The sequence below is a fragment of the Ixodes scapularis genome, unplaced genomic scaffold (genome assembly GCF_016920785.2).
Source record: "Ixodes scapularis isolate PalLabHiFi unplaced genomic scaffold, ASM1692078v2 PGA_scaffold12__126_contigs__length_90152505, whole genome shotgun sequence".
NCBI lineage: Eukaryota > Metazoa > Arthropoda > Arachnida > Ixodida > Ixodidae > Ixodes > Ixodes scapularis.
Window position 1 is genome coordinate 33,487,126 of NW_024609838.1, and position 24,749 is coordinate 33,511,874.

A 24,749-nucleotide genomic window follows, 5' to 3' on the forward strand; every position below is an offset into this window, starting at 1 on the left:
TTGACCGGCCACAAAAAAATACTTATTTCTCCGTCCAGGATTCGAAGCAAAGTTCAATGCAGAGAGGTTCTGAGTGAACTCCAATGAAGACTTTCCTCAGTTTGTCTCCGTGCTGCCGGCTAGAACCATTTGGCTAAGTTTAAGTAGTATCTCTCTATCTGTCAAATACACTTTTATTCGACAGTTCACCTAATATCTAGTCAACTAAGCTCATATTTCAACCCGAAGAATATACTAATATCGCTTTAGTGGGACATAGTACGTAATATAATACATAACCCGCTCGTCAAAATGATTTCTCGATTGCTACTAAAACCTAAATTGAAATACGAGTATCAGCTGCTTAGTGGGGCGTCGGCGGGTTAACATGCTTCTTGGCTCAAGAAGCGCTTGCTTAATTTTCGTAATTTTCCTGCAGTGTTGACCGAGCAGACGACTGGAGCTGTTTCTTATAGCGAGTTCGTTTCACGGCACTCGTGCCCACGCGTGCCCACTCGCAGCGTGGAACGGGTTCGTTTCGGCCGGCGCTCCACGAGTGGTTGCACTCTCCGAGTTCGTTTCAGCGCTGACACCCCACGCGTGCATGCACTCGCTGCACCGAGAAAATCGGGAGTGCGCCAAAATGCAATCCCGTCATGCCTCGCTCCGGCGGGGCCGGCGAGGAGCGGGAGCAGACGACGAGGGTTCGTCTGCTACGATGTGTCGCGGAACCGAAAGGAAAAAAAGTAGATTTTCTGATAGAAATCGCGTCCCGCGGGCAACGAAATCAAACGCGAGCTTGAATTGTGAGCGTCTCCTATTTCACGAAGGAAGCAATCGACAACCCGTGATTTATTTGCAGGTTTTAAATCGCTCTGTTGCCGTACAAACGCTGAAATATACCAGTGTGTAAAGAAATGCTCAGAACAAACGCAACAGCGGCCCCCGAGATGTCTATCACCATCCGGTGTGCGGGTGAAAAATTTAACATTATTCGATAAAACTCCCCCAGCAGAAACCTCTGACTGCCCAATAAGCAGCAGAGAAAGCTAAAGATGGTGACTTTACCCGAGGATTGGGCAACATCATCATGTTTAACATTTACCTACGCAGCTAACTCGCCCCGTCGTATTTTGTTCGAGAAAGCTCTCGTTCTCGACGCCTTCACCAAGGCTAATATCTAATCCACAATGACGATCCAAATCGAAAGTCCCAGTTTTGCTGGATATTCCAACAGGCTAGTTTTAAGCCGTACCCTTTCAGTCGTTCACGCATAATACCATGCTCAAACGGATCAAGCTTCTGCTCGGACAGCATCATCAGTTTTCTTCAGTGTAAACGGTTATAAGGATTGAAAGATCGCAACCAGTTGCTTTGTGGACAGCTGGTTGCGGAAATTTACGCCGTCTGTAACTATCTCTACGGCAGCCGAGCTGCTTGAAGACATCGCAACTATAAACTACAGGTTGCAGTTGCCAACGTTTGTAGATAAACGTTGGTAGCGACTGCATTCTCGCATTCCCACGCATCACTCGGAACAGAAAGGCGCTAGTTTCGGTTTGAAGTCGGTACCTTTTCTACCACATAGATGGCGGCAGCATCAGTCTTCTGCACTCGGTGCATTTGGCGAGTTCGTTTGAGTCCAGTTTTCCGTGCAACACTCTGTGAGTGCGATGCATTCTGGGAGAGAACTCGAACGGTGCCAGTGCGTGTGAAACGAACTCGCTATTAAGCACGGATACGCACAAAAGCTCGATTTCGCGGACAGAGAAGTCGCATGGTCGAGGCATGCGAGTTAGCTGAATATTACTCTCGGTGGAAGAATTCTGTAGTCATTGCCGCTTTCCTTAGATGATCAAAATTGATTAGTGTATTACCGTCTCTCCGGAGCCCATAGTTTCGGTTTTGGACGAAATCTCCGAAACGAAAGTTTGACATGAAAATAACAAAAAACACCGGGAAAACAAAACCATGCTTTGCAAGTTCATGTGCACCGGCTACACTTAACCGTCTCAGTTCAAATACCTATCAAATTGGGCATTAAACAAAAGAAAATCTGTTAAATTGAACGCGCCACCTGTTCAGGCGGCCCGGCCGAGCCGGCGCGACCTGGACTCAGCCGCCATGTTTGTTTGGTGGTGGCGCCCCCTATAGGTCGCTGGAGTCGCGAATAGAAGTCTGACAGGAGCTACCAACATAAATTGTAATATATTGTTTGTATGGCAAATGACAGCTTGTGCGCCGCATCGTGTTGAAACTTCAAGGCCTTCCTTCTCGTTTTGGTGATTGTGTTGTCCTGCTTTGACCACGTCGACATTTATCTCGGATTACATCTTTCAAGTTTGTTATTATTATGGTAAGTGCACTGCAACCTACTTGTTTGCAACGATTGACCGCTCTTCTACGCGTACTCTTCCAGATTATCGACAGAATTATGCAGCGTCGATTCTCGCGGCAGCCCTGAGAAGTTTTGCCAAAAATCTACCATTAAAGTTTTTCTTGTTGCTTTCCAATCTTCTCAGTTGTATAAAAGGCTTAGAGTGCCTCTTCACATTTCACAGAGCGGGTCCATATCACAAGAGCGAATGACATTTTAGCGAACGGCGACTTTTGAGCGAATGGTCGTTTTAGCGAATAACGGGGGCGCGCGTTAACCCATCCGTCGCGCTGCGCTTTACGCCGCTTCGCGGCGACAGTCTGCGGCAACTCATTACAAAAATATGAACTCATTTGGCCCGACCGAAAACGCCGCTTCGCGGCGTCCGACTATTCGCTAAAGTGTCATTCGATGAAACGTGGGCGTTCGCTAAAACGTCATTCGACCAAGTGAGTGCCTCCCTCACAGAGCTCTTGCACGTTTGTACTTGTTTACGGAATAGGTCGTAATAAACTTCTAGGAGAATCGAAAACAATATTTTGTGTCTGTTTTCCTGCCCAGCGAAAACAGACATATTATGTGTCTGTTTTCCTGCCCAGCGAATAATTTGCCAATCCGAATGGCGCGTTCAAATGTCTGGTCACGTGCCAGGTCGAATAGTCACCCGTATCAAACGAGCACCCGTATCCAATGGGCACCGTATCAAATGGGTGCCGTATCAAACGGGTACCCGTATCCCATAATCACATTTGATCCGAACGAATCGACAAGTTTGCCACCCGTGTGATTCAAACGAGTCGACCAGTTTGCCACCCGTTTGAATTTCAAATGGTTTAGGAAAGCACAAAAAAAAAACACGAAAATATGCTTTTAACACTAAAAGATGTGGGTTTGAATGTGGCTTGTTAGATAGGACAAATGAAACACGGTTTGAGCGATCGCCTCACCCAGCACAAACGTTGTATAAGAACAAGGATCTATACTCGGAATTAAGTGTCAAAGCATGTAGCGGAATGCAAGAATTGTGCGCCTTTGTGGCAGTTAAAACGGCGGTGGTACGGACGGAGAGAAACTGTCATAAACTCCCAGTAAAAGAGTCTATGACTATTATGAATCATGGAAATGCAGTAATCAAACATTCCCTAAGTTTAGGCACAGAACTTAGGAAGAACCCTTCAAGCTTGATCACTTTGTTTTTCGGCACCCCTATCTTTTAGTGTTAATTTTTTCTTCTTTTTTTTTCTCACTTTTACAAAGGGAGGGAGTTCTGGAAGAGATTATATGTTCTCTGTATGTTTCCCATCTTCTAACGGTGCTCTTGCCGGTTCTGTTTCTGTGGAAAGAGCTATTGCGTTCCTTCCTTTCTTTCAGGTTTGTATGGGTTCTTGAAGGCTATTTAAACACCAACTTTAGTCAAATAAGTTCAGCAATGTTTGAGACCTCTTTGTTTGTCCGTTCTCTTTTTCCCATTGGGGTGTTTTTACTATGTTCAACTACCACCAGCATGTTTGCACCCTAACCTTCTGTTCAGTATGTCCCCATGTAGCTGATAGACCCTTTTCAAAAGTGCACACGACGCGTCTCATTGAACCCGAGTTCACGTCAAGTGCTAACGCAGCAGTCCTCAGCGCTCATGTCCACTGCACACTCAAAGTGCATGCCCAAAACATGGCGTCCTCGTATAATTGACGCAGCAGCCACTGGAGAGCGCACACTTTTAAAAAGGGTCCATTATAGGGAATATGCAAGATCCGTGCCACCTTGTGGCATCTCAAGTAGCGCTTTTTGCCTTTCCAATGGAGATTCAGTCAATCCCAACTGCCAACAGCAATGTGGAAACTCCAATGTAATTATTTATTTCTTGTCATTATCATGTATGGTCGTAAGCATTTGCTACAATCTCTAAATGCATCTTATGACACAAAACAAATTGCAAAACCACTGTGGCTCTTGAATTCCAGATCAAACCAGCATTGTAAGGGCGACTGCACATCATTATAAAGTCGTCACAAGGGTTTCGACAACTTTATGAGCACTCTTTTCGACCCGATGCGTGAGAGACGAATCAACTGTTCATAAAAAAACTGTTGCCAGAATTCCGAAGATAATGTACAAAATACAAGTGAGCATTAAAGAAATGCACTCACACAAGAACTGCCTATATGTAAATGTGGAGCGTGTAAGATTACTTTGGTCAACACATTTAAATGCAGTGTAAATGCTCATCACTAAAAAATACAACCAAGCAAATGTGTGCGTCTCTGTGCACGTCACCCACCCATGACACTTGAGAAATCTTTCTCGCGGCCAAAAAAGCTTGAGAAAGCACGTCGTAATGTCAAACATAAGACAGTTTAGGGAGAAAAAAAATGGTCATAATAAATTAGACATGAATGACAATGCAAAAAACACAACAATACCATGTCTGAATATAAAAAGTTGTACTCTCCAAATACCTTTTTTCCGTTCTCAAAAGAGGTAAAATGCATTTAATGTGATGAATACACTCCCCCTCCCCCAAAATTAAGATATGTAGGAATAGAAAAAACCCAATTCGTTGGAAACCTGCCAAAAAATGTGCCAAGAAACAAATAGTTTAAAGGTTGTGCGCAAAAGGTGCAATACGTTGTATGCAAATGAGACACAAATACCAAAAAATATCCGCCAAGTTGGCCATTTCTGCATTCACACATTCCATACATTCTCCCCGTTCCACAAACAACAGCTCATTCAAGGATTGCACGTCTGTCCAAGTCGGTCAAAGGTACCAGGTTGAACAAAATCCCACGTTGTCGTTAAACCTGGACTTTGTAAAAGCCTCTTCAGAAAGGCAGAAATATTTCCCTTTCCCTTTTCTCGTTCACAAACAGAAAGACACAAACTCCTTGTACGAACTATGGGGGACCTCACGTTTCACGATGGGTATAGAATCAACATAGCCAGGACTCACTGGGGAGTCTTTAAAATGTGGCTTACTTGTCATCAATTATTGGAGAAATGAGAAAGTGACCTTCCTTCCTTTCCGAATTGCAGATCGGCCTTCAAGACTTTACACACCGGTATCCCCCAATCCAAAGGGGCATTATACACTATCATCGCCATAACCAAGGCTCTTTCTGCAGTGGTCAGCAGCAAAACCAATTAGTATTATCTGAGGCATACACCAAACGCTATTTCTAAATCATTCATGCCACAAAATCTTAAGAGCACAAGGTTAATCCCATAGTGTAGATACGCACAAAGAAAAGTGACTTGACATTTGTCAAGCCTCCACAACATCTTCCACTCCCCTTAATAACCTCAGCAAACCCAACAACAGTGCCAAGGCAACTGCACTCAAACAGCATTCAAACCCCAATCAACTGACATCCTAACAATACACGTTTGAGAAGAGCTAGCCATGTAGGAACATCGAAGTTTAGTTTTCAAGAGGTTGGGTCATTTGTTCTGGTAAACAGCATAAAGTCAGGGAGTCAATCATTACCCACCAAATGTGTTATTTATGCCAAATACTAAGTAAGCATAGCTATTCTAGCATTGTAGCGCTCTGCTGAGGCATCCCACAATCATTGGTAGTAGTAATGGTGGCATTACTACTCTGTATGTCGGTCACTGACACTTCTGACAGACAGTTCATCGACAGTTTACAGAGATCCTGGAGAGTTGAGCTCGCTTTATAAATAGAATCCCATGTTTTCGGGGTTTATTTTTCTTCAAATTCGAGGGTGATATTGCGCCGTTTGTTTTTTCCCACAAATCGGGTTCTTTTTGGCACCATCTATTCTACAGGCCAAAAAATCAGTGTTTATAGGGGCTTATGCTAAAGAAAACAGGACATGGGTGTTGTACTCCCTGACCTCCCGGGCACATCCCTGTGACCCAAATACCAATAGACCCTTTCCAAAATTGTGAAATGATGAATAGGTTATGCGCAGCCGCCATTAGTTGGTCTCGTCTCTTCAGGTGTGAACCAGAAGAGACGAGACCAACGATGCCTGTGATTGGTTTTGAGTTTGTGCCGAGCACTGATGCAGCCCTCATGTAGAATGCGTTTTGATCCAAGTATACTCCGAACACTGACGGAGTGCTCGTGTCCAATGCATGCTCACACTACGCGGCCAACTAATGACAAGCTCACATAATCTATGCATCATTTCGAAATTTCTAAAAGGGTTCATTGAAGACCGTCCCAGTACTACCAACAAGGGAAGGAAACAAGATAAGGGGCATGGTTCCCAAACAAAAGAAGCAGCTTCACAGACATTTCAGCACGGGCTGTTCTGGGTCACCATGAAAAAAAGCTGTAACTTAAAAATTTCTTTCCATGCAGCATAGATTTTTTTTTTCTGTTCAAGGACAACACCACTAATTCTTTATTCTGGTTTTCTTTTACTTAGATGAACCGACTCGGGGGTTAATTTTCAGGGTTCATGGTATGTACCGAAAACACAAAACCTTATTTATAAACAAGATTGAAGAAAATTTCCACAAAGGAAAATGTGAATGCTCCATATTCCTCGGAGAAACATCATAAAGGAGGTTATGTGTGTACTGACAAGCGATCGGTTTAATTCAAGAGGCAGCAGTCAATGCAACCATAATTCTCACGACTGCATGCATACCTACATGTTGTATCACCAATTTTCTTTTATCCCTCGAGTTTGACAGCATTGCACATTTACATGAGGTAACTGGTTGACTTTTATGCTGAAGTGCAGCAGTAGGCAGCAACGAGAGACAAATATGAAATTGCATCTGGTTGCTATACCCTTCATGACGCTGCACAATGGGTACTATTATTCTTAAATATTCAGGTAGGTATGCCCATCATACCTAAAGGGACACCAAAAAGATCTCTGCAATATTCCTAAAAACTGTTTTTTGACCTTTTCTTCTATAACTTTCTGGAATAAAAAGAACACCTCGTGAAAACTAGAGCATGAAATATGACATATCTGTCAGCCTTGGCACAGACAAGCGGTCCCAGCGGCAACAAATGGATATATATATACGACTAACAACCAGTGCCGTGAGAAGCTACTATAAGCTTTTTCACTCCATGCGAAATCATCTGTTTGAATTAGAAGTTGCCTTCGACAACCCTGCTACATGTTTCAACTGCAAGAATAAAGCCTAAAATTCAATTCAGTCTATCTCTAAGCTTCTGCACACTAACGCAAAATAGCACCATACGTGATGCCAAGACAATACCTTGGTGTGTACTGAATCGCCTTGAGATTCATTGCTTAGAAAATAAAGAAAAAGATGACGGTGAAAATGACCCACCGGCGAGTGGCAATTGCGAACTCTTCAGGCCACAGAAAAATAAAGTTTCACATCCAACATCTGCGTACAAATGGTTCACCGCAATGCACATGGCCCTAGAGTCAACCGAGGTAACTAATGAGATTGGATGGCATCGAAATATACGGCACTCATGGATACTCTGTAACAGTAAAATGCAGGCAGCCCCTACAGAACCATTAAACCTTCAGCGGTAACCAACGGGTCGGGGCACAACGTTCTGAGAGCAATCAACAAGTCCGATCAAAACCAGCCTGCCAAGCTAAACCTAGGGCTTCCAGTTTTCCGCTCGTAGTACTAAAAAATACTTTTTTAAAAGGTAGGCTTAAAAGTAATGGTCAAGACGATTAACGGGAAAAAAAAACATAGACAACTAAAATATTAAGTTTAAAAGGAAGTGGGTGTCTGCCTTTGTCTTGCATACTTTTTTTGTTTGTACTTTCAAGCAGAACTAATACCTAATCAATCGTTTGAAATTTAATTAGGTAGATTAATTTCTGGTATTCCTCAGGTTACTACTTCTTCGCAAGATTTGATATTATGGCAAACATCAGCAGTGGCCACGTCGAACGCATCGGAACATAATCAGAAGGGCTCGAGCGACCAAGGAAATGCTGCTCGACTTCGTACACCACTGCTTCCTGCATTATACTCTGTGACAACTATTTACGCTACATTGTCCTAGCATAACTTTCACAGTACTCAGACGCTGTCAAAGCTACTTTCACTAGCACGTGCAAATGCTAAAGAAAGTCGCATACACATGCTCTCGCAGCAGCGAGGGGCTGCAGCACTGTGGAAGCTACATTAACCTTGACAACGTGGCATAAAATAGTTGCCGCCGAACACAAAGAATTTGTTTTCCCTACCTTACGCACTAGAGTCCCGTCCATACAAAAGAAAGAGCAATAAATACCGGTATACCACATCTCACCATAACAGAATAAACATAGATAAACCACGCTCGCGCCCCGCACAAGGTGTTGCACCCTACGCAAGGTGTGGCACCCTACGTAAGGTGTCGCACCCTACACAAGGCGTTTCACCCTGCATGAGGCGTCAGCGCAGACAAGCGAGGCGACTCAGGAATGCGGCTGCTCCTCAAAGAGCTTGGCACTGTTGATCCCTCGCACGGTGACCTTGCTGGGCCTGACGATGAGGCCGTGGTTTGGCTTGCACGTGAAGTAGCGGCGCCCTTGCACGCTCCCGTCGTTGCGGCCGTTGGCGCTCCTCAACTCAACGCCGAGCCAGGTGCCCTCCTCAAAGTGTACTGGCCCAATGTACCTGATGACGCCTAAAATGCGGAGCGGCGTAAGGACTGGTACCCCATCACTGCTGTTGTCGCCGGTAGCGCGGTGCCCAGGACGTATCTCCGACTGGTGCGCTTAGCGCTCATCTATCCAAAGTGGTCCCAAAGTGGCACCAAAATGACACCGCGGGAGCTGGCGTGTCGTGCCATTGCATGTCGCTGTCCTGGCAATCGGTCGCAGAAGTTGCGGCAAAAAAGACGAGCGAATGCGGGTGTTTCCATCGCTGTGGTGCCCGAACTCCTGGTTGCAGGAACGTCCGTGGACTCTCAGGCTGTAACTTGCAGCAGAATGGGCTTCTGTGCTATCCACACCTGCTACTGTGCCACTGCCACAATCGCGGCGGGCAACGGCATGACACAGATGCGATGTCGTCGGGTGGAAATTTTAGAACCGCGAATGAGGACCCACTAGACGCACCAGTGGGAGATGCGTTCCAGGCGTCGTACCGGTAAATTGTAACAGTCAAACGAGGGTAAGTCGAAAACTTCAGGCTAAATGGCGCTTATTGCTCCGGAGAGTCCTGCCCCCCTGTGCTTGATTGGAGTGACATTGCAGTTAGGACGGAGCTTTTGACGTCTTTGGGCACAGTGACTTTCTATCGGTAGAGAACTGCGTCCAACACAACCTTTTTTTACGAAGTCCCTTAGTATTGACGTGGTCAAAGCATTGCTCTTGAGACAATATATTTGCAACTATAATTGTTTTAGATAACATAACTTGATCTTGTTCGTAATATTCTGTTAGCAACAACCACAAGCACGGTCAGTTACAAGATCACTTAAGTTAAAAATGCAATCAATCACAACACCTATAAAGTTGTGATCAAATGAGTTACATCGAGAGCTATCTAATAGCAAACTTAAAGGAAGCAAAAGCAAATTTGACGTCAGTTTTCTGGGCACATCATCTGTGTAGCCTGATAACCACATTAAGGTTTGCAATATGCAGTCCCAACTTTTGTTTACGAAAATGAAAATGGGCCCATTTCAGGGCCTCACTACCCGTGCAGTGAGGCTCAAAATAGGCAAGATGAAAAACTAAAAAAACTAAAAAATTTGCGCTGTTCCATTATGAATCCATACCAACTCGCCCAGTTATCCTGTTTACTAAAAAAAACTATGCATCAAAATTTTTTTTTTTTTTTCTTTTGATTTAGGCATGGTTTAACCAGTCTAAAAATCGTTTGTTGGTCTCTCAAAATTCACCTGGGCTGTAAACATGTTGCAAGCAGTTAACAATTACAGCGGCCGGTTGTAAACCAGTCACTAGTTCGATGCAGTGTCAGGCATGATGCTGAGTGCTGTTAGTAACAACCCACTTATTTCAGCATTTAGAAGCGCAACGTAACAGGAAGATCTCATCGGAGAGATCCATTTTCTCTTATCATTAGCGTTACAATATTTAGTCTGGCAAGGCACGCATGCATTGCACGCAACAGCCACTGAATCACTCGACTTCCTTGCATCCATATCAACAAAGACTTTACATTGCGATAAAGAGGAGAGACCATGCGTATAGCTCAGCTGTTAACTGAAGCAACATCACATCAACCATGTCACATGACAACCAGGCCATGTTCCAACAACTCAAGGACAGGCCTGCTCGACTAATGCGTCAAATACGCTGCCTAAGTACTGCCCTTCAAGACTGCTAAGTTTCCTGGTCATCTAAAATATTTTATTAGAGATTTAGAACAAGGACATAATTATCTTTTTATAGCTAGGTCTAGAGTCTTGGTAGGTCCTTACAACATGAAAGAGCTGAATTCACATAAGCAACCTTTTAGTTCATAATGTGGAATATGTGAGGACAGACTAAACAAATCTATTAATTTAAACCATACAGTTTGGCTTATAACCATGAAGGCCTGGTCGCTGTTTCTAGCTCACATAGCGCACACATTTCCACCCTGCTCATTCTTGACTGAAAATGGTCGCTTATAACTGAATATGTAGGTCAAGTTAAGGCAGTAATATTAGAGTACTTAAACCTCGACCTGAGAATCTTCTCTGTTTTACAATGCACGAGAGTGTGGAGCAGATGCACGGCAGCTTACCAAGCTCATTGGAGACAAACACATTCATCCCCACTGTGAGCCAACAGCCTTTCTTGAGGGTCGTCTGAATTGTTTTCGCATGCTGCGACCTGGGACTGTTCCCGAATTGGCAATAACAAAAAAAAAGAGAACGAGCAAGCATTGAACAGCCGCAAAGCAAAGAATAAATGCACAGAGTTAGGTGGTACAAATTAAGCGCTCTAGTGCCGACAGCGGAAGCAAGGCAGCTTACTTTTTCTTCTCGGCCGATCGCTGAGAGGCCGGGCTTCCACCGGAATCGCCATCTAGAACGAGATCAGCCTTTACCCTTATGCCAGTGCTTTTGTCTAACATAGGCTTCTTTCAGTTGGCATATAGGTTTGGGCATGACAGCATACAGGTATGGGGATGAAAGCATTACACAAGAGTAGCGTTGAACATTTCAAATAAAGCACCTGTAGAGCTCCTGCTCAAGGACGTGTTCAGGTCGACCAGCGAATCCAGATCCGATGTCTCTTCTTCAGCCCCGCTAGGCAACCTGGAGAACATGTCAAGAAGTCCAGAGTACAAGGTCACAAAATTGCCTGCCAGTTTCTAAGTAATGCATTAGTGTTGTTGGAAGATTCAAATTTTTAAACACTGTCAAGACCAGTTATAACGGAGTTGAAAAGAATCAACGATCACTTCGCTATATTTGCTTCTTTGTTATATCAGGATTCCATAAAAGCAACATGAACAGTGAGAACACCTGACTTCTCTCTCCTCAAGCGACGAGGGAAAAGAAGAAAGGTGTTTCCATCTCCGCTGCGACGACAGACAACAAGCGCCAACATCACAATCCCTGCAAAGCGTCACCCAACAAGCAATCACTTTAAAGTGAGACCAACAGACTTCAACAACAAACAGCATACATGTTCACAGGGTGTGCAATAAAGGTAAATTCTTGTGCCATCACCCGATAGCCGCAGCAAGCAAACAATAGAGTGCATTGTCTCTTGTCTGCTCGGTAAACGCACCAGTCGAAGACACATTCCAGGCACCTCACTAACAGCGAGAGTTCCGTCTAAGAACTAGTCACTGGATCCTAGAAAAGTAGTGACAACTACCCCTGCGGTTGCCATTTTGGTCCATGGAATGAGCAGCTCCTTGACCTCTCTATTTTTGGAGGCTGCAGGCACATGTTTATCATAGCTGCAAAAAGCGGTCGAGGCTTCTTTGCAAGATCGGAGCTGCTTCTCCCCAACTGCGGGAAGCTCCGATCGAAAGAAAATCTTGTGAGCAATGTACGGACCGTGTCGACAGCTGTGACGGCTGCCGCAGAGGATGCCGGCGATGGACAGCATTCTTTATGTTCGTGCACAGTTCATCAAGGATGGCGTAACGCTTTTAGTTCGAGGTGATTCCCTTCACCTTCCCCGTCAAGGTGCCGGCAAAGCTAGGACTCGCCATTGTTGAGTGGCGATGAGTTGCCAAATTGGTTTTTGAGCGAAGCTAGACTTCCGCACAGAGTGACCACACCAACTACAGTATAGACCACTTACAACGTAACCACTTATAGCGCAGGACCAGGTATAATGCGGCTTTTTTCAACCACCGGTTCGCCTCCCATACAACTTCATGTAATTACATACCGCTTAAAATGCAGGTGCGCAAGGGGAAATACCGGTTATAGTGCGGTTTCTGGAACAGCCCGCCGACCCCGCCGGCCGACCGGCATAGCAAGCACGCTTCGCTGTGCAACACTAGATCACTAGATAACAGCGCTAGCCGCAAGCGGCACTTGCGGGGGCAAGAATGGCAAGGAGGTTCTTGAAGAAACGAGGAGAAGCAAAGAGAGGACGGCCTGTTCACACACATGCGTCCATAGCGACCGCAACAACTGGAACAATTGAAACGACCATTGCAAAAGTCTGCAACCGTCAGTTGCCAAAACAACTGCAACGACAGACCAATCACAAGTTGAGGAGAACTGGTCGCGTGTGTTGCATGCCGGTCGCGGGCCGGCTTCTTCTATCTGCGAACATGGCGTTGGTGGTGACCGTCGACGTGGACGGCATGGTGGAAGCTCATCGTTCTGCGTAAAAGCGCTATCCTTGACTGAATTTTTGTCGTGCATCGCTGAGCTGAGATAACCCAGCACTTACTAGAAGGGAAGATCCACCTACTCGTGTGGCGATGTCGTGGCGGCACTCTCAAGACAGCAGAAACGCCCGTGTCGCCGTGTTTGTTCACTTCGACTATAGTGGTGCTTTCTAAGCATTTGCGTCCTCAAACGTCGCCCGGATTTCTTATTTGGAGCATTTCATGCGTGTGCTCAAGTTCAAGGTATTACTGGCGCGTGCCGTATAAAGGATGCAAATTTTCAGGCGTTTTCATCACCGGAGAAAAGTGCACTAGTGTTAGCAATCCTGAACACTCGCAACGTCTATCTGATCACGAAATCATATTTCTACGTTGCTATATCGCTGTTAAGACTACATAGTCTTTTATAATCGTAGAAAAGGCGTGTAGCGAGATTTGTACTATTGGCAAAGTCGTGTATTAGAGTCGTGATCGTCCAAAACGGCGTACTGCATCTTTTTTTTTTTTCTTTTTTTTTCATCCACTGCACCCTGCAAGCCTATCATGAAAAAAAAATAATAATAATAAAGCTTTAGGCTATAGAAAACTGTCTTTCTATATTCTGTTACGGCATTGAGTGGCAGTGTGTCCCCTTTTTAAAGGCAGCGCTGAAACAGCTGACGGCGGTGTAGAAGCGGTTGCCGTGCTGACGACCCGCTGCGCTTGTTGCAGTTGCAGGTGTGTGTAGGCGTGGCGCAGAGCGGTCGTTCCGGCTGCAACGGACGCAATCGTAGATAACACGCTCGCTGCAGATGTCTGAAGCAGCCTGAACTCCTTCAGTGATGAGGTGTTCAAATGCCTTAACGTTGTCAAAGATCAGGTCGTCCGCAACGCCGTTAAAAGGCTGCGCCAGGCAAAGGTCACTCATTTCTTTCAAAATGTGCAACACACTTGAGAGAGAAGTGTACTAGTCTGGTAAAATAAGAACTTTCCTCAGACTAAGCTTTATTTTTCATCTACAGTGGACTCCCATTAAACGAAACTCGCTTAAACGGAAAATTCGGATAAACGGAACTCTAAAGGTTGTTTCGGTTGGTTTCCTATGTATTTAATGATAAATACTTCGGGTAATCGGAACCCCCCTTTTTGCTTACTTCGGTTAAACGGGACCGAAACCGAAACTACCCATGGCGACCGCGGACATCGGAAATAGCTACAGCAGTCTCACAACCATGGAGTACGCAATAGCCAAGACTGAGGACACTTTAAAGGAAAAGGGGTTGTGTTAAAACAAAATTTATACAAATATTATTATAAAAAAAAAAAAGTTGTTAGGCTAGGTGACGCGAGGTGCCGCTCGTTACAAAGGGTACGGGGGGTCAGAGCCGTATATGGCTCTGCGGGGGGTACGGTACAGCCATTCATCCATCCATCCAAGCCATTATATTAAGGCAATCCAATCCAGTCTTTCTACCGCCATTAGGGTTAGCGCCTCGTCTGTTGCGCGTCACGTTTACCATCGAGTACACAAACCAGCATCCGCTTGCCGTGTTGTGATGGAAGCGGTAAAAAAGCGGCCGCACCAAGCGATCTCGCTTGCTACGAAAATGAAGATCCTTCAAGAGCTGGATCGTGGTGACCTCTCGAAGACGGAGATCGCAAGGAAGTTCGATATCCCGAAGTCTACACTCTCAAGGATATCAAAGGACAAAGAAAAGATTCAAGACGCTGTAAAGCGCGGAAGCTTTGCCACCGACCGAAGGAGGATGCGAAAGACGCCTTTTGAGGAAATAGAGAACGTCCTTTTTCTCTGGTTTAAGCGCGCGCGAAGTGCTAATTTCCCGATCAGCGGCCCCATCCTCGAAGGCTGGAGAGATTGCGTCTCAGTTGGGAATAGATAACTTCAAAATGAGCGACGGTTGGCTCAGCCGTTTTAAAAAGCGCCACGGCCTAGTCTTTAAGACTATTTCTGGGGAAGGTGCAGCAGTCAACAGAAACCTTTGTACCTCCAAGGCATGCACACCTACTTCGTCAAAAAGCGATTACAAAATGCAAAACAAACTACCATTACCTCTTTTTTCTAGTCAGCTACATTAGCTGGACATCATGCTTGTGAAATAAAGTCATATTTCACTCATTTTATGTGCTTTGCTTTAATGAAACTTCTGATAAACGGAACAAATTTTTCTGTCCCTTCGAGTTCCGTTTAAGAGGAGTCCACTGTAGCATAAAATAAGTTCTTTTACAAAGGTAAGTTGTGTCATGGCATGTATTTTTCCCTGAAAAATTAATGTTTTGGTTATAGTGCGGTACCGCTTATAGTATAGACCACTTACAACCTTACCGCTTATAGTGCAGGACCGGGTATAACGCGGCTTTTTTAAACCACTGGTTCGCCTCCCATAGAACTCCATGTAATTACATACCGCTTAAAATGCAGGCGCGCGAAGGGAAATACCGGTTATAGTGCGGTTTCTGCAACAGCCCGCCGACCGCGCCGACGCAGCGAGCACGCTTCCCTGTGCGACACTAGATAACGGCGCGAGCCGCAAACGGCACTCGCGGGGCAAGGAGGTTGCTCGAAGAAACGGGTAGAAGCGAAGAGAGAGGCTTCAGTTGCCATAATGACGGAGGGACGCACGCACGTGTCGTTCACGTGCGTGCATATCTCCGCTGCATTGGAAACAACCGCAACGACAGACCAATCACAGGTCGAGGAGAAGTGTTTGCGCGCATTGCATGCCGGTCGCGGGCCGGCTGCTTCTATCTGCAAACATGGCGTCGGTTTTGGTAGAAGCTCATCGTTCTGCGTAAAAGCGCAATCCTTGATTGTGAATTTTCGTTGTGTGTCGCTATGATAACCCAGCGGGTACTAGAAAGGAAGATCCACCTATTCGTGCGGCGATGTTGTGGCGGCACTCTCAAGACGGCAGAAACGCCCGTGTCGTCGTGTTTGTTTACTTCGACTACAGTGGTGCTTTCTAAGCATTTGTGTTTTCTAACATCGCCCGGATTTCTTATTTGGAGCATTTCAGGCCTGTGCTCAAGTTGAAGGTATTACTGGTGCGTACCGACCGTATAAAGGATGCGAATTTTCACGCGTTTTCATCGTCGGAGGAAAGTGATTAGGGTTAGCAATCCTGAATGCTCGCAACGTCCGTCCGCAACCCGCGATGCCGTTAAAAGGCTGCGCCAGGGAAAAGTCGCTCATTTCTTTCAAAATGCATGACACACTTGAGAGAGACGTGTACTAGTCTGTTGAAATAAAGACTTTCCTCAAACTAAGCTTTATTTTTCATCTAACATAAAATAAATTGTTTTACAAAGGTAAGTTGTCTCATGGCATGTATTTTGGCCTGAAAAATTGATGTTTGGTTATAGCGCGTTACCGCTTATAGTGCGGATTTTCGCGACTCCCGCGACATAAGTTATATGCGGTCTACACGTAGTGACGCCGACACGGAACACAAAGCAAACTAAGAACACATGGCACCGAGTTCGCACTCAAGTTTGTGTTTCGTTGGTATAGAAAACCTAGATTTAAGAGAGGGGCCAACTGCTCGATCGGAGTCATACGGTTTCAGGGCCGTGTTTGCAAAAACAAGCTGCAGCTTGCGAGGAGTCAAAAGCGTTCCCCGTCTGCAAGTGTGTCCACCCCTCCGTCCGGTTTCCTGGGCTTGCTGGTCACGAGACAACCAAATGCAGGCGCACTTGCACCAATCTGCCCAGGAGGCGTCCGCCATAAAAAAATTGCAAATGCTCTCCCTGGTTGGAATTGCTCCCTCTCTTAAATCTAGGCTCTCTCCGTCATCTCTGTCGTTACGTATCGGCATGTCGTTGCTAGCCCTCCGAACGCCCCTATCGGCACAAAACAACATCTTTCCCACGTGAGATGCAGAACAAATGCTTCCCAGATAAGGAGCGGGGGACGGTGCAGAAGCTGCCATTGGCGGCCTTTGCAAGTCACATCTGAGACTTGGTAAATTTTCCGAATTTGAATATTTGCTAAATTATCAGACAATTTCTCTCTGCTATATCCATGGGAGCCGCTCATTTTCCTTCGCTAAAAACAGACACGAATACACTGAAAAAGCGCAAATGGAAATGGGAAATCATAATCGCATCGCTATAGCCACTATTTCGTTATAACCAACTCTGTTATAAACGGTCGCGACATTAGTAGTCTCGAATAATACGCTATTCAATATTTGCTTCGAGATGACCTGCGATACTCATACTTTTTTAAGTGTTAGTCCCGTTGAGCACTCTTCTAGCCGAGCACAAGTGCACAGCAGGGAAGCAATACCCAGGGAGGTTGCGGGCTATGCGGGTATTTCTTCCCCACGCAGGCCACAGGTGTTCGGTGAGAGGTGCATTGAATGGGGCTAAACTGCTGCAATTATGCAAGAGTAGGTGTTAGAAAGCTATGTCTTGACAACCCACGCTCATCATTCATGCTTGTTTTATTGTGTTTGCTTTTTATCAAATTTGAGATTGAAGAAAGAATATTTGCACAGAGCAAGCAGAGTTATAAATCCCCTCGATTAGAATAGTGTTAACGACTTGATTTTCGCGGGCTGAAATTTTCGCGAATCGGACCAAAGCTGAAAATTTGAAATTATTTGCGGGTTCTAATTTTCGCAAATCGAGCGAAGCTTCCGTAGCGTTCACATATTGCCCGAATTGTTCGTGGGACGCATTTTTCGCGAATTGTAGGCGATTCGCGAAAATTAGGTCCCCACAAAAATTTAGTCATTTACAGTAGGTGATAATTTCATTGTTTTATGTCTCACAGTTATTAAAGGGACCATGAAATGACTTTTTTACTTTTTCCAGATAACTTTTACATTAAACCGTCAATGTTCACTGAATGCCGAACAGGCATCCGTTTTCGTCTCGGTTTATTAACTTCTACACAAAAAATTAATGAAATATCGACTTTTTCTTGACCGCAAAACAAGCCGTGACGTACGCTGCTTCCGGAACCGGAAGTTCTCTCGGCAGTTGGAGATGGGAGCGTTAGTGGCGACGAGTTGGGGTGTGCCGGTAGGTTTTACTGCGCCAATGTCACCGACGTATTTTCTGAATCGGCGCCTCTCATTGCAGCTGAGCGAAATTCAATGAGATACGTTGCGCTACAGCGACAGCATGGGACAAGTCCCATACGCCGTTATGCCTGTTGGGAAGTGCAGCGAGTCTTCCGGTGAAGACTCCAGAAGTTAACCAAATTGTCATTGTTGGTAAAAGGCGGCCAGTGTCAGTCGTTTGCAAAGCGACGTAGATGGAAACAAATTGACGCGGCGTTTTTCGAGGTCTCGGAGATGCAGGAGCGAGCCGACGTTAAAAAAGATACGTTTGAACTACGAGTGTCAGCAAGAGCCACGTAAATACCTGTTCACACTCGGAGCGGAACGCGCGTTTGATGGAAGTGCTGCATTCGCGCTGTTGGTAAGCGCTTCGGGACCGATCTTTTACGATTGCAACTCGATACTGACGCGACACTCGGCAAAGAAAGGTTGGACCGGTATTGCGCGTATACCTCCCACGAACTGTTACAGCTCGACAGTGACGTGCAGTCTGTCAGAATAAAAATGGCATACCAATAACAAAGTGTACATACCGTGTTACGAAGGTAATCCATACAGCGTTTATTTCAGCTCTATATCACACAAAACAAGAGAATTGACGAGGGTCCCTTTTCGACGAGTGTTCGTCAACCCTGCCTCGGAAAACAAGGGGAAGAGATTGACCTCACCTCTTAACCTAAAATTGAGGTCAGCGATCAAACTATAATACGGGAAGGGTCCACAAGGGTAGCGCGGGCATATTCCATTCAGCACGCCAGCCGGTCGTAGGCAGACAGACGGTCTTGCGACGAAGCAACGCTGCGCCGAGTCGGAGTGCCTGCTAGGCCTATATATCCTGAGAGCTTCGTAGGAGCGGGATTCGCGGCTGTTGTCGCTCTTCTCGGGTGTTTGTGGATCCAGCGTTCTTGTTCGTCGTGGTCTGTTTTAAGTACATTTTTTTCTTGCTGCTTAAAGTCGGCACGCGCGAGATGAAGACGTAGAAAAATAAACGTTCAGTCAGTCAGAGTTCTGAGAGGAAGGAAACCAAAGGAAATCACCGTTCTGAACTCGGCCCTGCCCTACTGCGCACGCGCAGTGGTTGCTTCGTTTACCACACGATAGATGGCGCTTGGCTCTCAGTATTATCAAATTTGGCAATTTTCGCCACACATCTCTAATTATGCTACAAAATGTGGATCTGAATATTATTTAACAAAACTTTTAGGAAACATTCGCCGGCTATTTATTGTTTACGATCGCGGTGCTGGTGAGGTAGGCTCTTACCCAATAGGCGACCTGGATTTGGCTGACGTGCTCCATTTCCGCGGATGCATCGTAGTGAACAGGCGAAGGAAGGAAGGCGCAAAAGAGTCCAGTTTTCTTTTAAAAGTTCTATAGCAAATAATTTTTTTTGGCTCCCTATTTTTGTGTTTTTGTGTTTCTTTTCACACCTTTTACGACGTGCGGTGGATGAAATTCGATTTTAAAATCATTTCATGGTCCCTTTAATTATAGTTATATTAAAAATACCTAAGCTTAGAAGTGGACAAGTCGAAGTTTAAAAATGTTCACAAGTTCAGCTTAATTTTCGTTTAAGAATGATGCACAGTAGTGGAAGACTCGGACAAAACTATTCAATATTGGATTAGAAAATATTCGGCCAGAACCACTATTCGCTTCAAACTCAAAATCCACAATTCACATAAGACTATAATGCATTAGCAAGTGAATAATTCTAATTAGCACAATACCACCAGAAAGATGGTACTGATATGAGGAACAAATCTGGATAAAAAAACAAGTCTAATGTAATATCCCACGACAAGAAGTAGAAAGTCAGGGCTCACGTGCAAATTAGATAAAACAAAAAGAAAGGGGTGATGGCTGCAGTCAGACACCGAAGAAGTAGTACTCACCATTTGACCTTGGAAGGGAGCGCGAACACCCCGTGGTTCGGGGGGCAGGTGAAGTAGCTCACGCCCTTCACAGACCCGTTGTTCTTGCCGTCTGGCTTGAACAGCTCAATGCCACACCAACAGCCTGGCACAAGACAGAATGCAACACAGTGGTTGAACTACCAGTTTAGTGGTATATAATACAGAGCTGGAAAAGTTACTCTTCCAAAGTGATTATGATACAGTTGCTCCCAGAGTAACTTGTCACGACGATTTGTAAAGTACTGCATAACATCCAGGTTCATGGGTGCCATGATGGCCGACCATTAAAGTCCATTTCCAACTGTGGGATGCACAATGGTTCAGTACAGTTTCAGTTGGAAATACGAAGCAAAAATGTTCCAAAAAGCCGGGAGAATTCATGGTTAAAACATTTACTCTGACTTAACACAACAAAAATATGACAAAAAGACAGACATTTTGCCACCTATGCCGGTGGCATCTTCAGTGAGAACCAGTGTTGTGCCCGTTACCGAAAATAAGTAACAAAATAGCATTACTCGTTAGCTTAGTGAAAAGGTAACGCATTACAAAGCACCGTTACCATTTTGCAAATGTAACGAAATACCGGTGTCGTTACTTGCCATGACTAACAGATGTTACTTTTACGTTAGTTTGTCGTTACTTTGTGTTTCACCGCTAATATACGACAGCTGTTTATAATCAACCGCCTTATAAACTTTGGAAAGAAAACACTTGTTCAGAGTGAATAATTTATTTATTTGTACCCCGCAGCACCGGAGCATTACAGCAGAGTGGGGTAAAGATCACATTTATACATTGGAAACTCACACAAACAACCCAAGCCAGCAACCAACAATATAAATAAACAATTTAAAACAACACACAATAATAAAATATCAAAATTTCAATAACGCCAAAAATACTAACAAAGAAATTCACATAGCATTGATCGGGTTAATAAAAGATTCACTGTCGGCGGGGTGTGCAATGTATATCCTCGAACACGTGAGAGTGACGCTTTGCGAGCACGATTCGGAGAACCAAACCTTGTTTATAGCACCTGCCTGGGAAGAATAAATTGCTCTGAAAAGAATGACCAGATGCACACTATCTAACAAACGCAAAATGGACCTCTTCATGTAATCGAAGATAATCCTGTAAAATGAATGTTATTTTATTCCTTTACAAACCAAAGTCGCATTTCCAATTAACGGCACGTCGCACCCGGCCTCCGCCTGCACGCTTGTTTTAGTTCAAAGCGTGGGAACGTCAACGCTTCCAAACTTTGAGTTTATCCTTTCTGTTGTTGATAGAACAAGAATTTATTTGTTTAAAAAAAATGATGTGACCAGCTGGAGTAGCCAGGGACGCTGACGCAAAAGCCTTCGAGCGGCGGCCGACTGTTGACTTCTGAACGGATGCCTCTTTCCAGAGAGACTACTGCTCCTTCAGGATACGGCGATGGTGATCTTGGCAGCTTCTATACACAGACTGCACCAAGGATGCTTAGGGGTTCTGCGCAGCGATAATCTCATACCTTTTGAATTCGGCCATGAGAATACTAAAAGTGTCTTCCAAAAGAGTTTTTAAATGATGCCGTTTATACACAGCTTCGTTGAGGTTTCTTTGCCACTTTTACGTAGTGCACAAAATAAAAATTATTTTGTTTTCAAACAATCATGTGGCCATTTTTAATCAAAAGTAACTAGTAACGGGTAACATCATTTCATAGGAGATACCGTAAAATAACATTACTTCACTCGTTTGTCATTTAGGATTCTAATGAGTGTCAGACAAGAAGATAGCGCGTTACCAGTAACGTCGTTACTTGTAACGCATTCCAACACTGGTGAGAACTGACATGAACGATGCAAGAGCCTGCCAGCCATTACTTATTGTAAACGTCCTTGTAAACATTTCGTAGGTGGCCACGGTTGTCGTTGCACACAGAAGAGTCACGCCAGATGAACCACGATTCCAGCAGCTTTCTTGGACATTTTCTCGTCATACTCTTTCCAATCCAATAGCACCGTTCCCTCGCTCTTGTCAGAAGGAAGGGTAACACTGGAGCTGTCTGATTCTAGATCGTTCAATCACTCACAAGACAGAGAAAGATGGTGGTTCACCTCTTTTGGATGTATACTTGTGCACCGGGGATATAATGGCAGCGTAGGAACGGCACTGTATAGCAAGTCGCGTGACATAGGCAATCTTTTTTTGTCCTTTAACTCGCGCCACCCGATCGAGCACAAACGGACTGTAGTGCAAACTTTTTATCACGTTGCAATACAGTGTCACCAGGGTTCTCCCCACGGTGGGCGGCAGTGGCTTTGCCGCCCACCGCTCCGACTGGCCGCCCACTGTTCCAACTGGCCGCCCACTGCTCCAACTGACCGCCCACTGCTCGTTTTTTTTTTGCCGCGGAATGGCAATGCGATTTTGCCTACGCACATGGCTCCAGACCATTGCTGTCATACTCAGCAGGTCCGCGCACCACCACGTTATTCTTCGCTATCGCATCGCTAACTGCCGCCACTGCTTCAAACAAAAAACGCGGGCGCTCGGTGCGTTTGTTTTTCTTTTTCTTTCTCTCTCAGCGGCGTGCCGCCAACAAAAACAAACGCGACAAACCAAAAAAAAAAAAAAATGCACCCCCCCCCCCCCCTCCCGGTAATGTCCACCTCTCAGAAATTCCCGGGGAGAACCCCGAGTGTCACCAAACGAACAACTGCGATTGCAGGAGGTTACAAATGTGGTTAGCAGCTTGGAGAAGTGTCACTATCCCAGGTTTTTTATTGACGATACCCGGGAAGTGAGTCAGGAGAAAGAAGGAGATCTATTGTGTCAATTCATGCGTGCAGGGCATGTCAGACGCAAATCAAAAAGCCCTACATCCGTTAAGAGTGCAGAGAGCTGTTAACCCACATTGCACCTTGTCAAAGGCTTTCGTGAAGCCCAAGGAGCACACACACTCCTGCAGAGATTTAAAGTGGAGTAGAGTATAAATCGAAGTGCATTGATTGCGATGCGACATGCATTGGTCAAACTGGCAGAGGGAGGGTCACCAGATTTCAAGCCCGTTCAGACACTTGCGACTTCTTAAAACCAAGTGCCTCAGAACCTCTTAAAATCTCTTATAACGAGAGGACGCACTGGCACCATCTATTAGGTAGCAGTGGAAACTTGGCGGTTCTGCATATTTTTTAATTCTCTCGCGCATCATCCTTTCTTTCTTGGGTCGAAAAACTTTTGTTAACTTTATAAACGAGCCTTTCTCATAGGTATTGCCCACATTTGACCTCGGAAATCCCGCAAAACCTTCACTCTTGTGAAATGCAGTTCCAGGGTCACCGCATAGATGGCGCCAGCTTGCCAGTGTGTCTCTCGTTCTAAGAAATTTTAAGAGGTTTCAAGGCACTCGGTTCTAAGGAGTCGCAAGATCGTGAACGGGCCCTTAAGGAAGATAGAAGAGACAGGGCAAAAGCCACCCACGCTATGCGCATGAAGACAAAGCTCGTTGAGCAGTGCTAGACAAGTGGACACACCCTTTATCTCAACAATACGACGACCTTGGGAAGAGATCAGTGCTTAGGCCCAAGAAAGCTGCTAAAATCGTGGTTCGTCCGGCAAGACTGTTCCACGTGCAACACCGACCACTGCCTCCAACCGGATGCCAGATGTCTACAAGTACACCATGATGAGCAGTGGTTGGCGGGTTCTTGCCTCATTCGTGTCAGTTCTCACTGAAGATGCCACCTGTACAGTAGGTGCCGGAACGCCCATCTTTTTGTTATATCTTTGTTGTGTTAAGTCTGAGCAAGCTTTTTAACCATATTTTGAAACATTAACACAAATGCATTCACTCCTCAGTGAAGCTAAGGCAATGGAGAACATGTTTGTCTACAAACGCATTTTTGAGGAAAAAAATGCAACTAAGCTACAACTAGGAAGTTAACAAACATAGTCGCTGAGAGCGTAGCTAAATACGCCAACTTATAAATGAAAATGCTCAGTTTAGAGCCTTACAGTACAACACCAGAAGACAGCTGTCACTCATCTCAAGGACCTCAGAGCCCTTGGCTACCTCGTGGGGTGGACAAGAAACACCTCCCACCTCTTGACAGTCTTGCAGGGAAAGAGTTGAGAAACTCACATCCCTTCACGAGTATTCTAAATACCACAGTCGAGCCCATTTATATCACACTCAGGTATTTTGAATTATTGTTTATGTAAACTGTCCAAACATCCCCTTGAAAATCATGTGCAAGAGCATAGGAGCGTTGTCTTTTTGCATCCAACTCCCATGGCGGGGACACTTGATATAGCCAATGTAGCCCGGCTGCCCATTGCTTTTCCTGTCATCCCGTTCTGATTGTGCAGGTGGGGAGAACATTGCTTGCGTTGCATGGCTGGCAGTCCGTGGCTGGCAGCCTGCCAGGCCAGCATACACGCGGGAAGATACTCAGCTAAACAGCAGTTGTGAAAAAAGAGAAACAATGGACTGCAAAAAAAAAAAGTGGAGGATGGCAAAAGCAAGGGGAAGGGCACGTGCCCAAGCGTAGGGAGAGCAGCGTAGGGAGAGAGAGAGCACAAGCCCAAGCGTAGGAAGAACCTTCCCCTGTTGGAACAGTAGCCTGCGCCCTTTCCCCGAACACTGTTGATGCTGCGCTACTCCCTAAACCCAAAATAAAATGAGCA

General features: G+C 45.2%; 1 protein-coding gene across 2 annotated transcripts in view; it reads right to left on the reverse strand.

Moving 5' to 3' along the window:
- Nucleotides 1-4,196: 4,196 nt before the first annotated feature.
- The window catches only part of LOC115327550 (CAP-Gly domain-containing linker protein 4), a 46,266-nt gene continuing 25,713 nt past the window's right edge, over nt 4,197-24,749 (reverse strand). The window contains exons 9-13 of one of the 2 annotated variants that reach the window (XM_040502321.1): nt 20,049-20,172; nt 11,461-11,543; nt 11,259-11,310; nt 11,027-11,121; nt 4,197-8,954 (exon numbers count right to left, since the gene is read on the reverse strand). In XM_040502321.1, coding sequence (XP_040358255.1) covers nt 8,743-8,954; nt 11,027-11,121; nt 11,259-11,310; nt 11,461-11,543; nt 20,049-20,172 — 566 coding nt within the window. In that variant the 3' untranslated portion in view covers nt 4,197-8,742. The remainder of the gene's footprint in view (nt 8,955-11,026; nt 11,122-11,258; nt 11,311-11,460; nt 11,544-20,048; nt 20,173-24,749) is intronic. The other variant, XM_040214146.2, reaches the window with a different exon arrangement.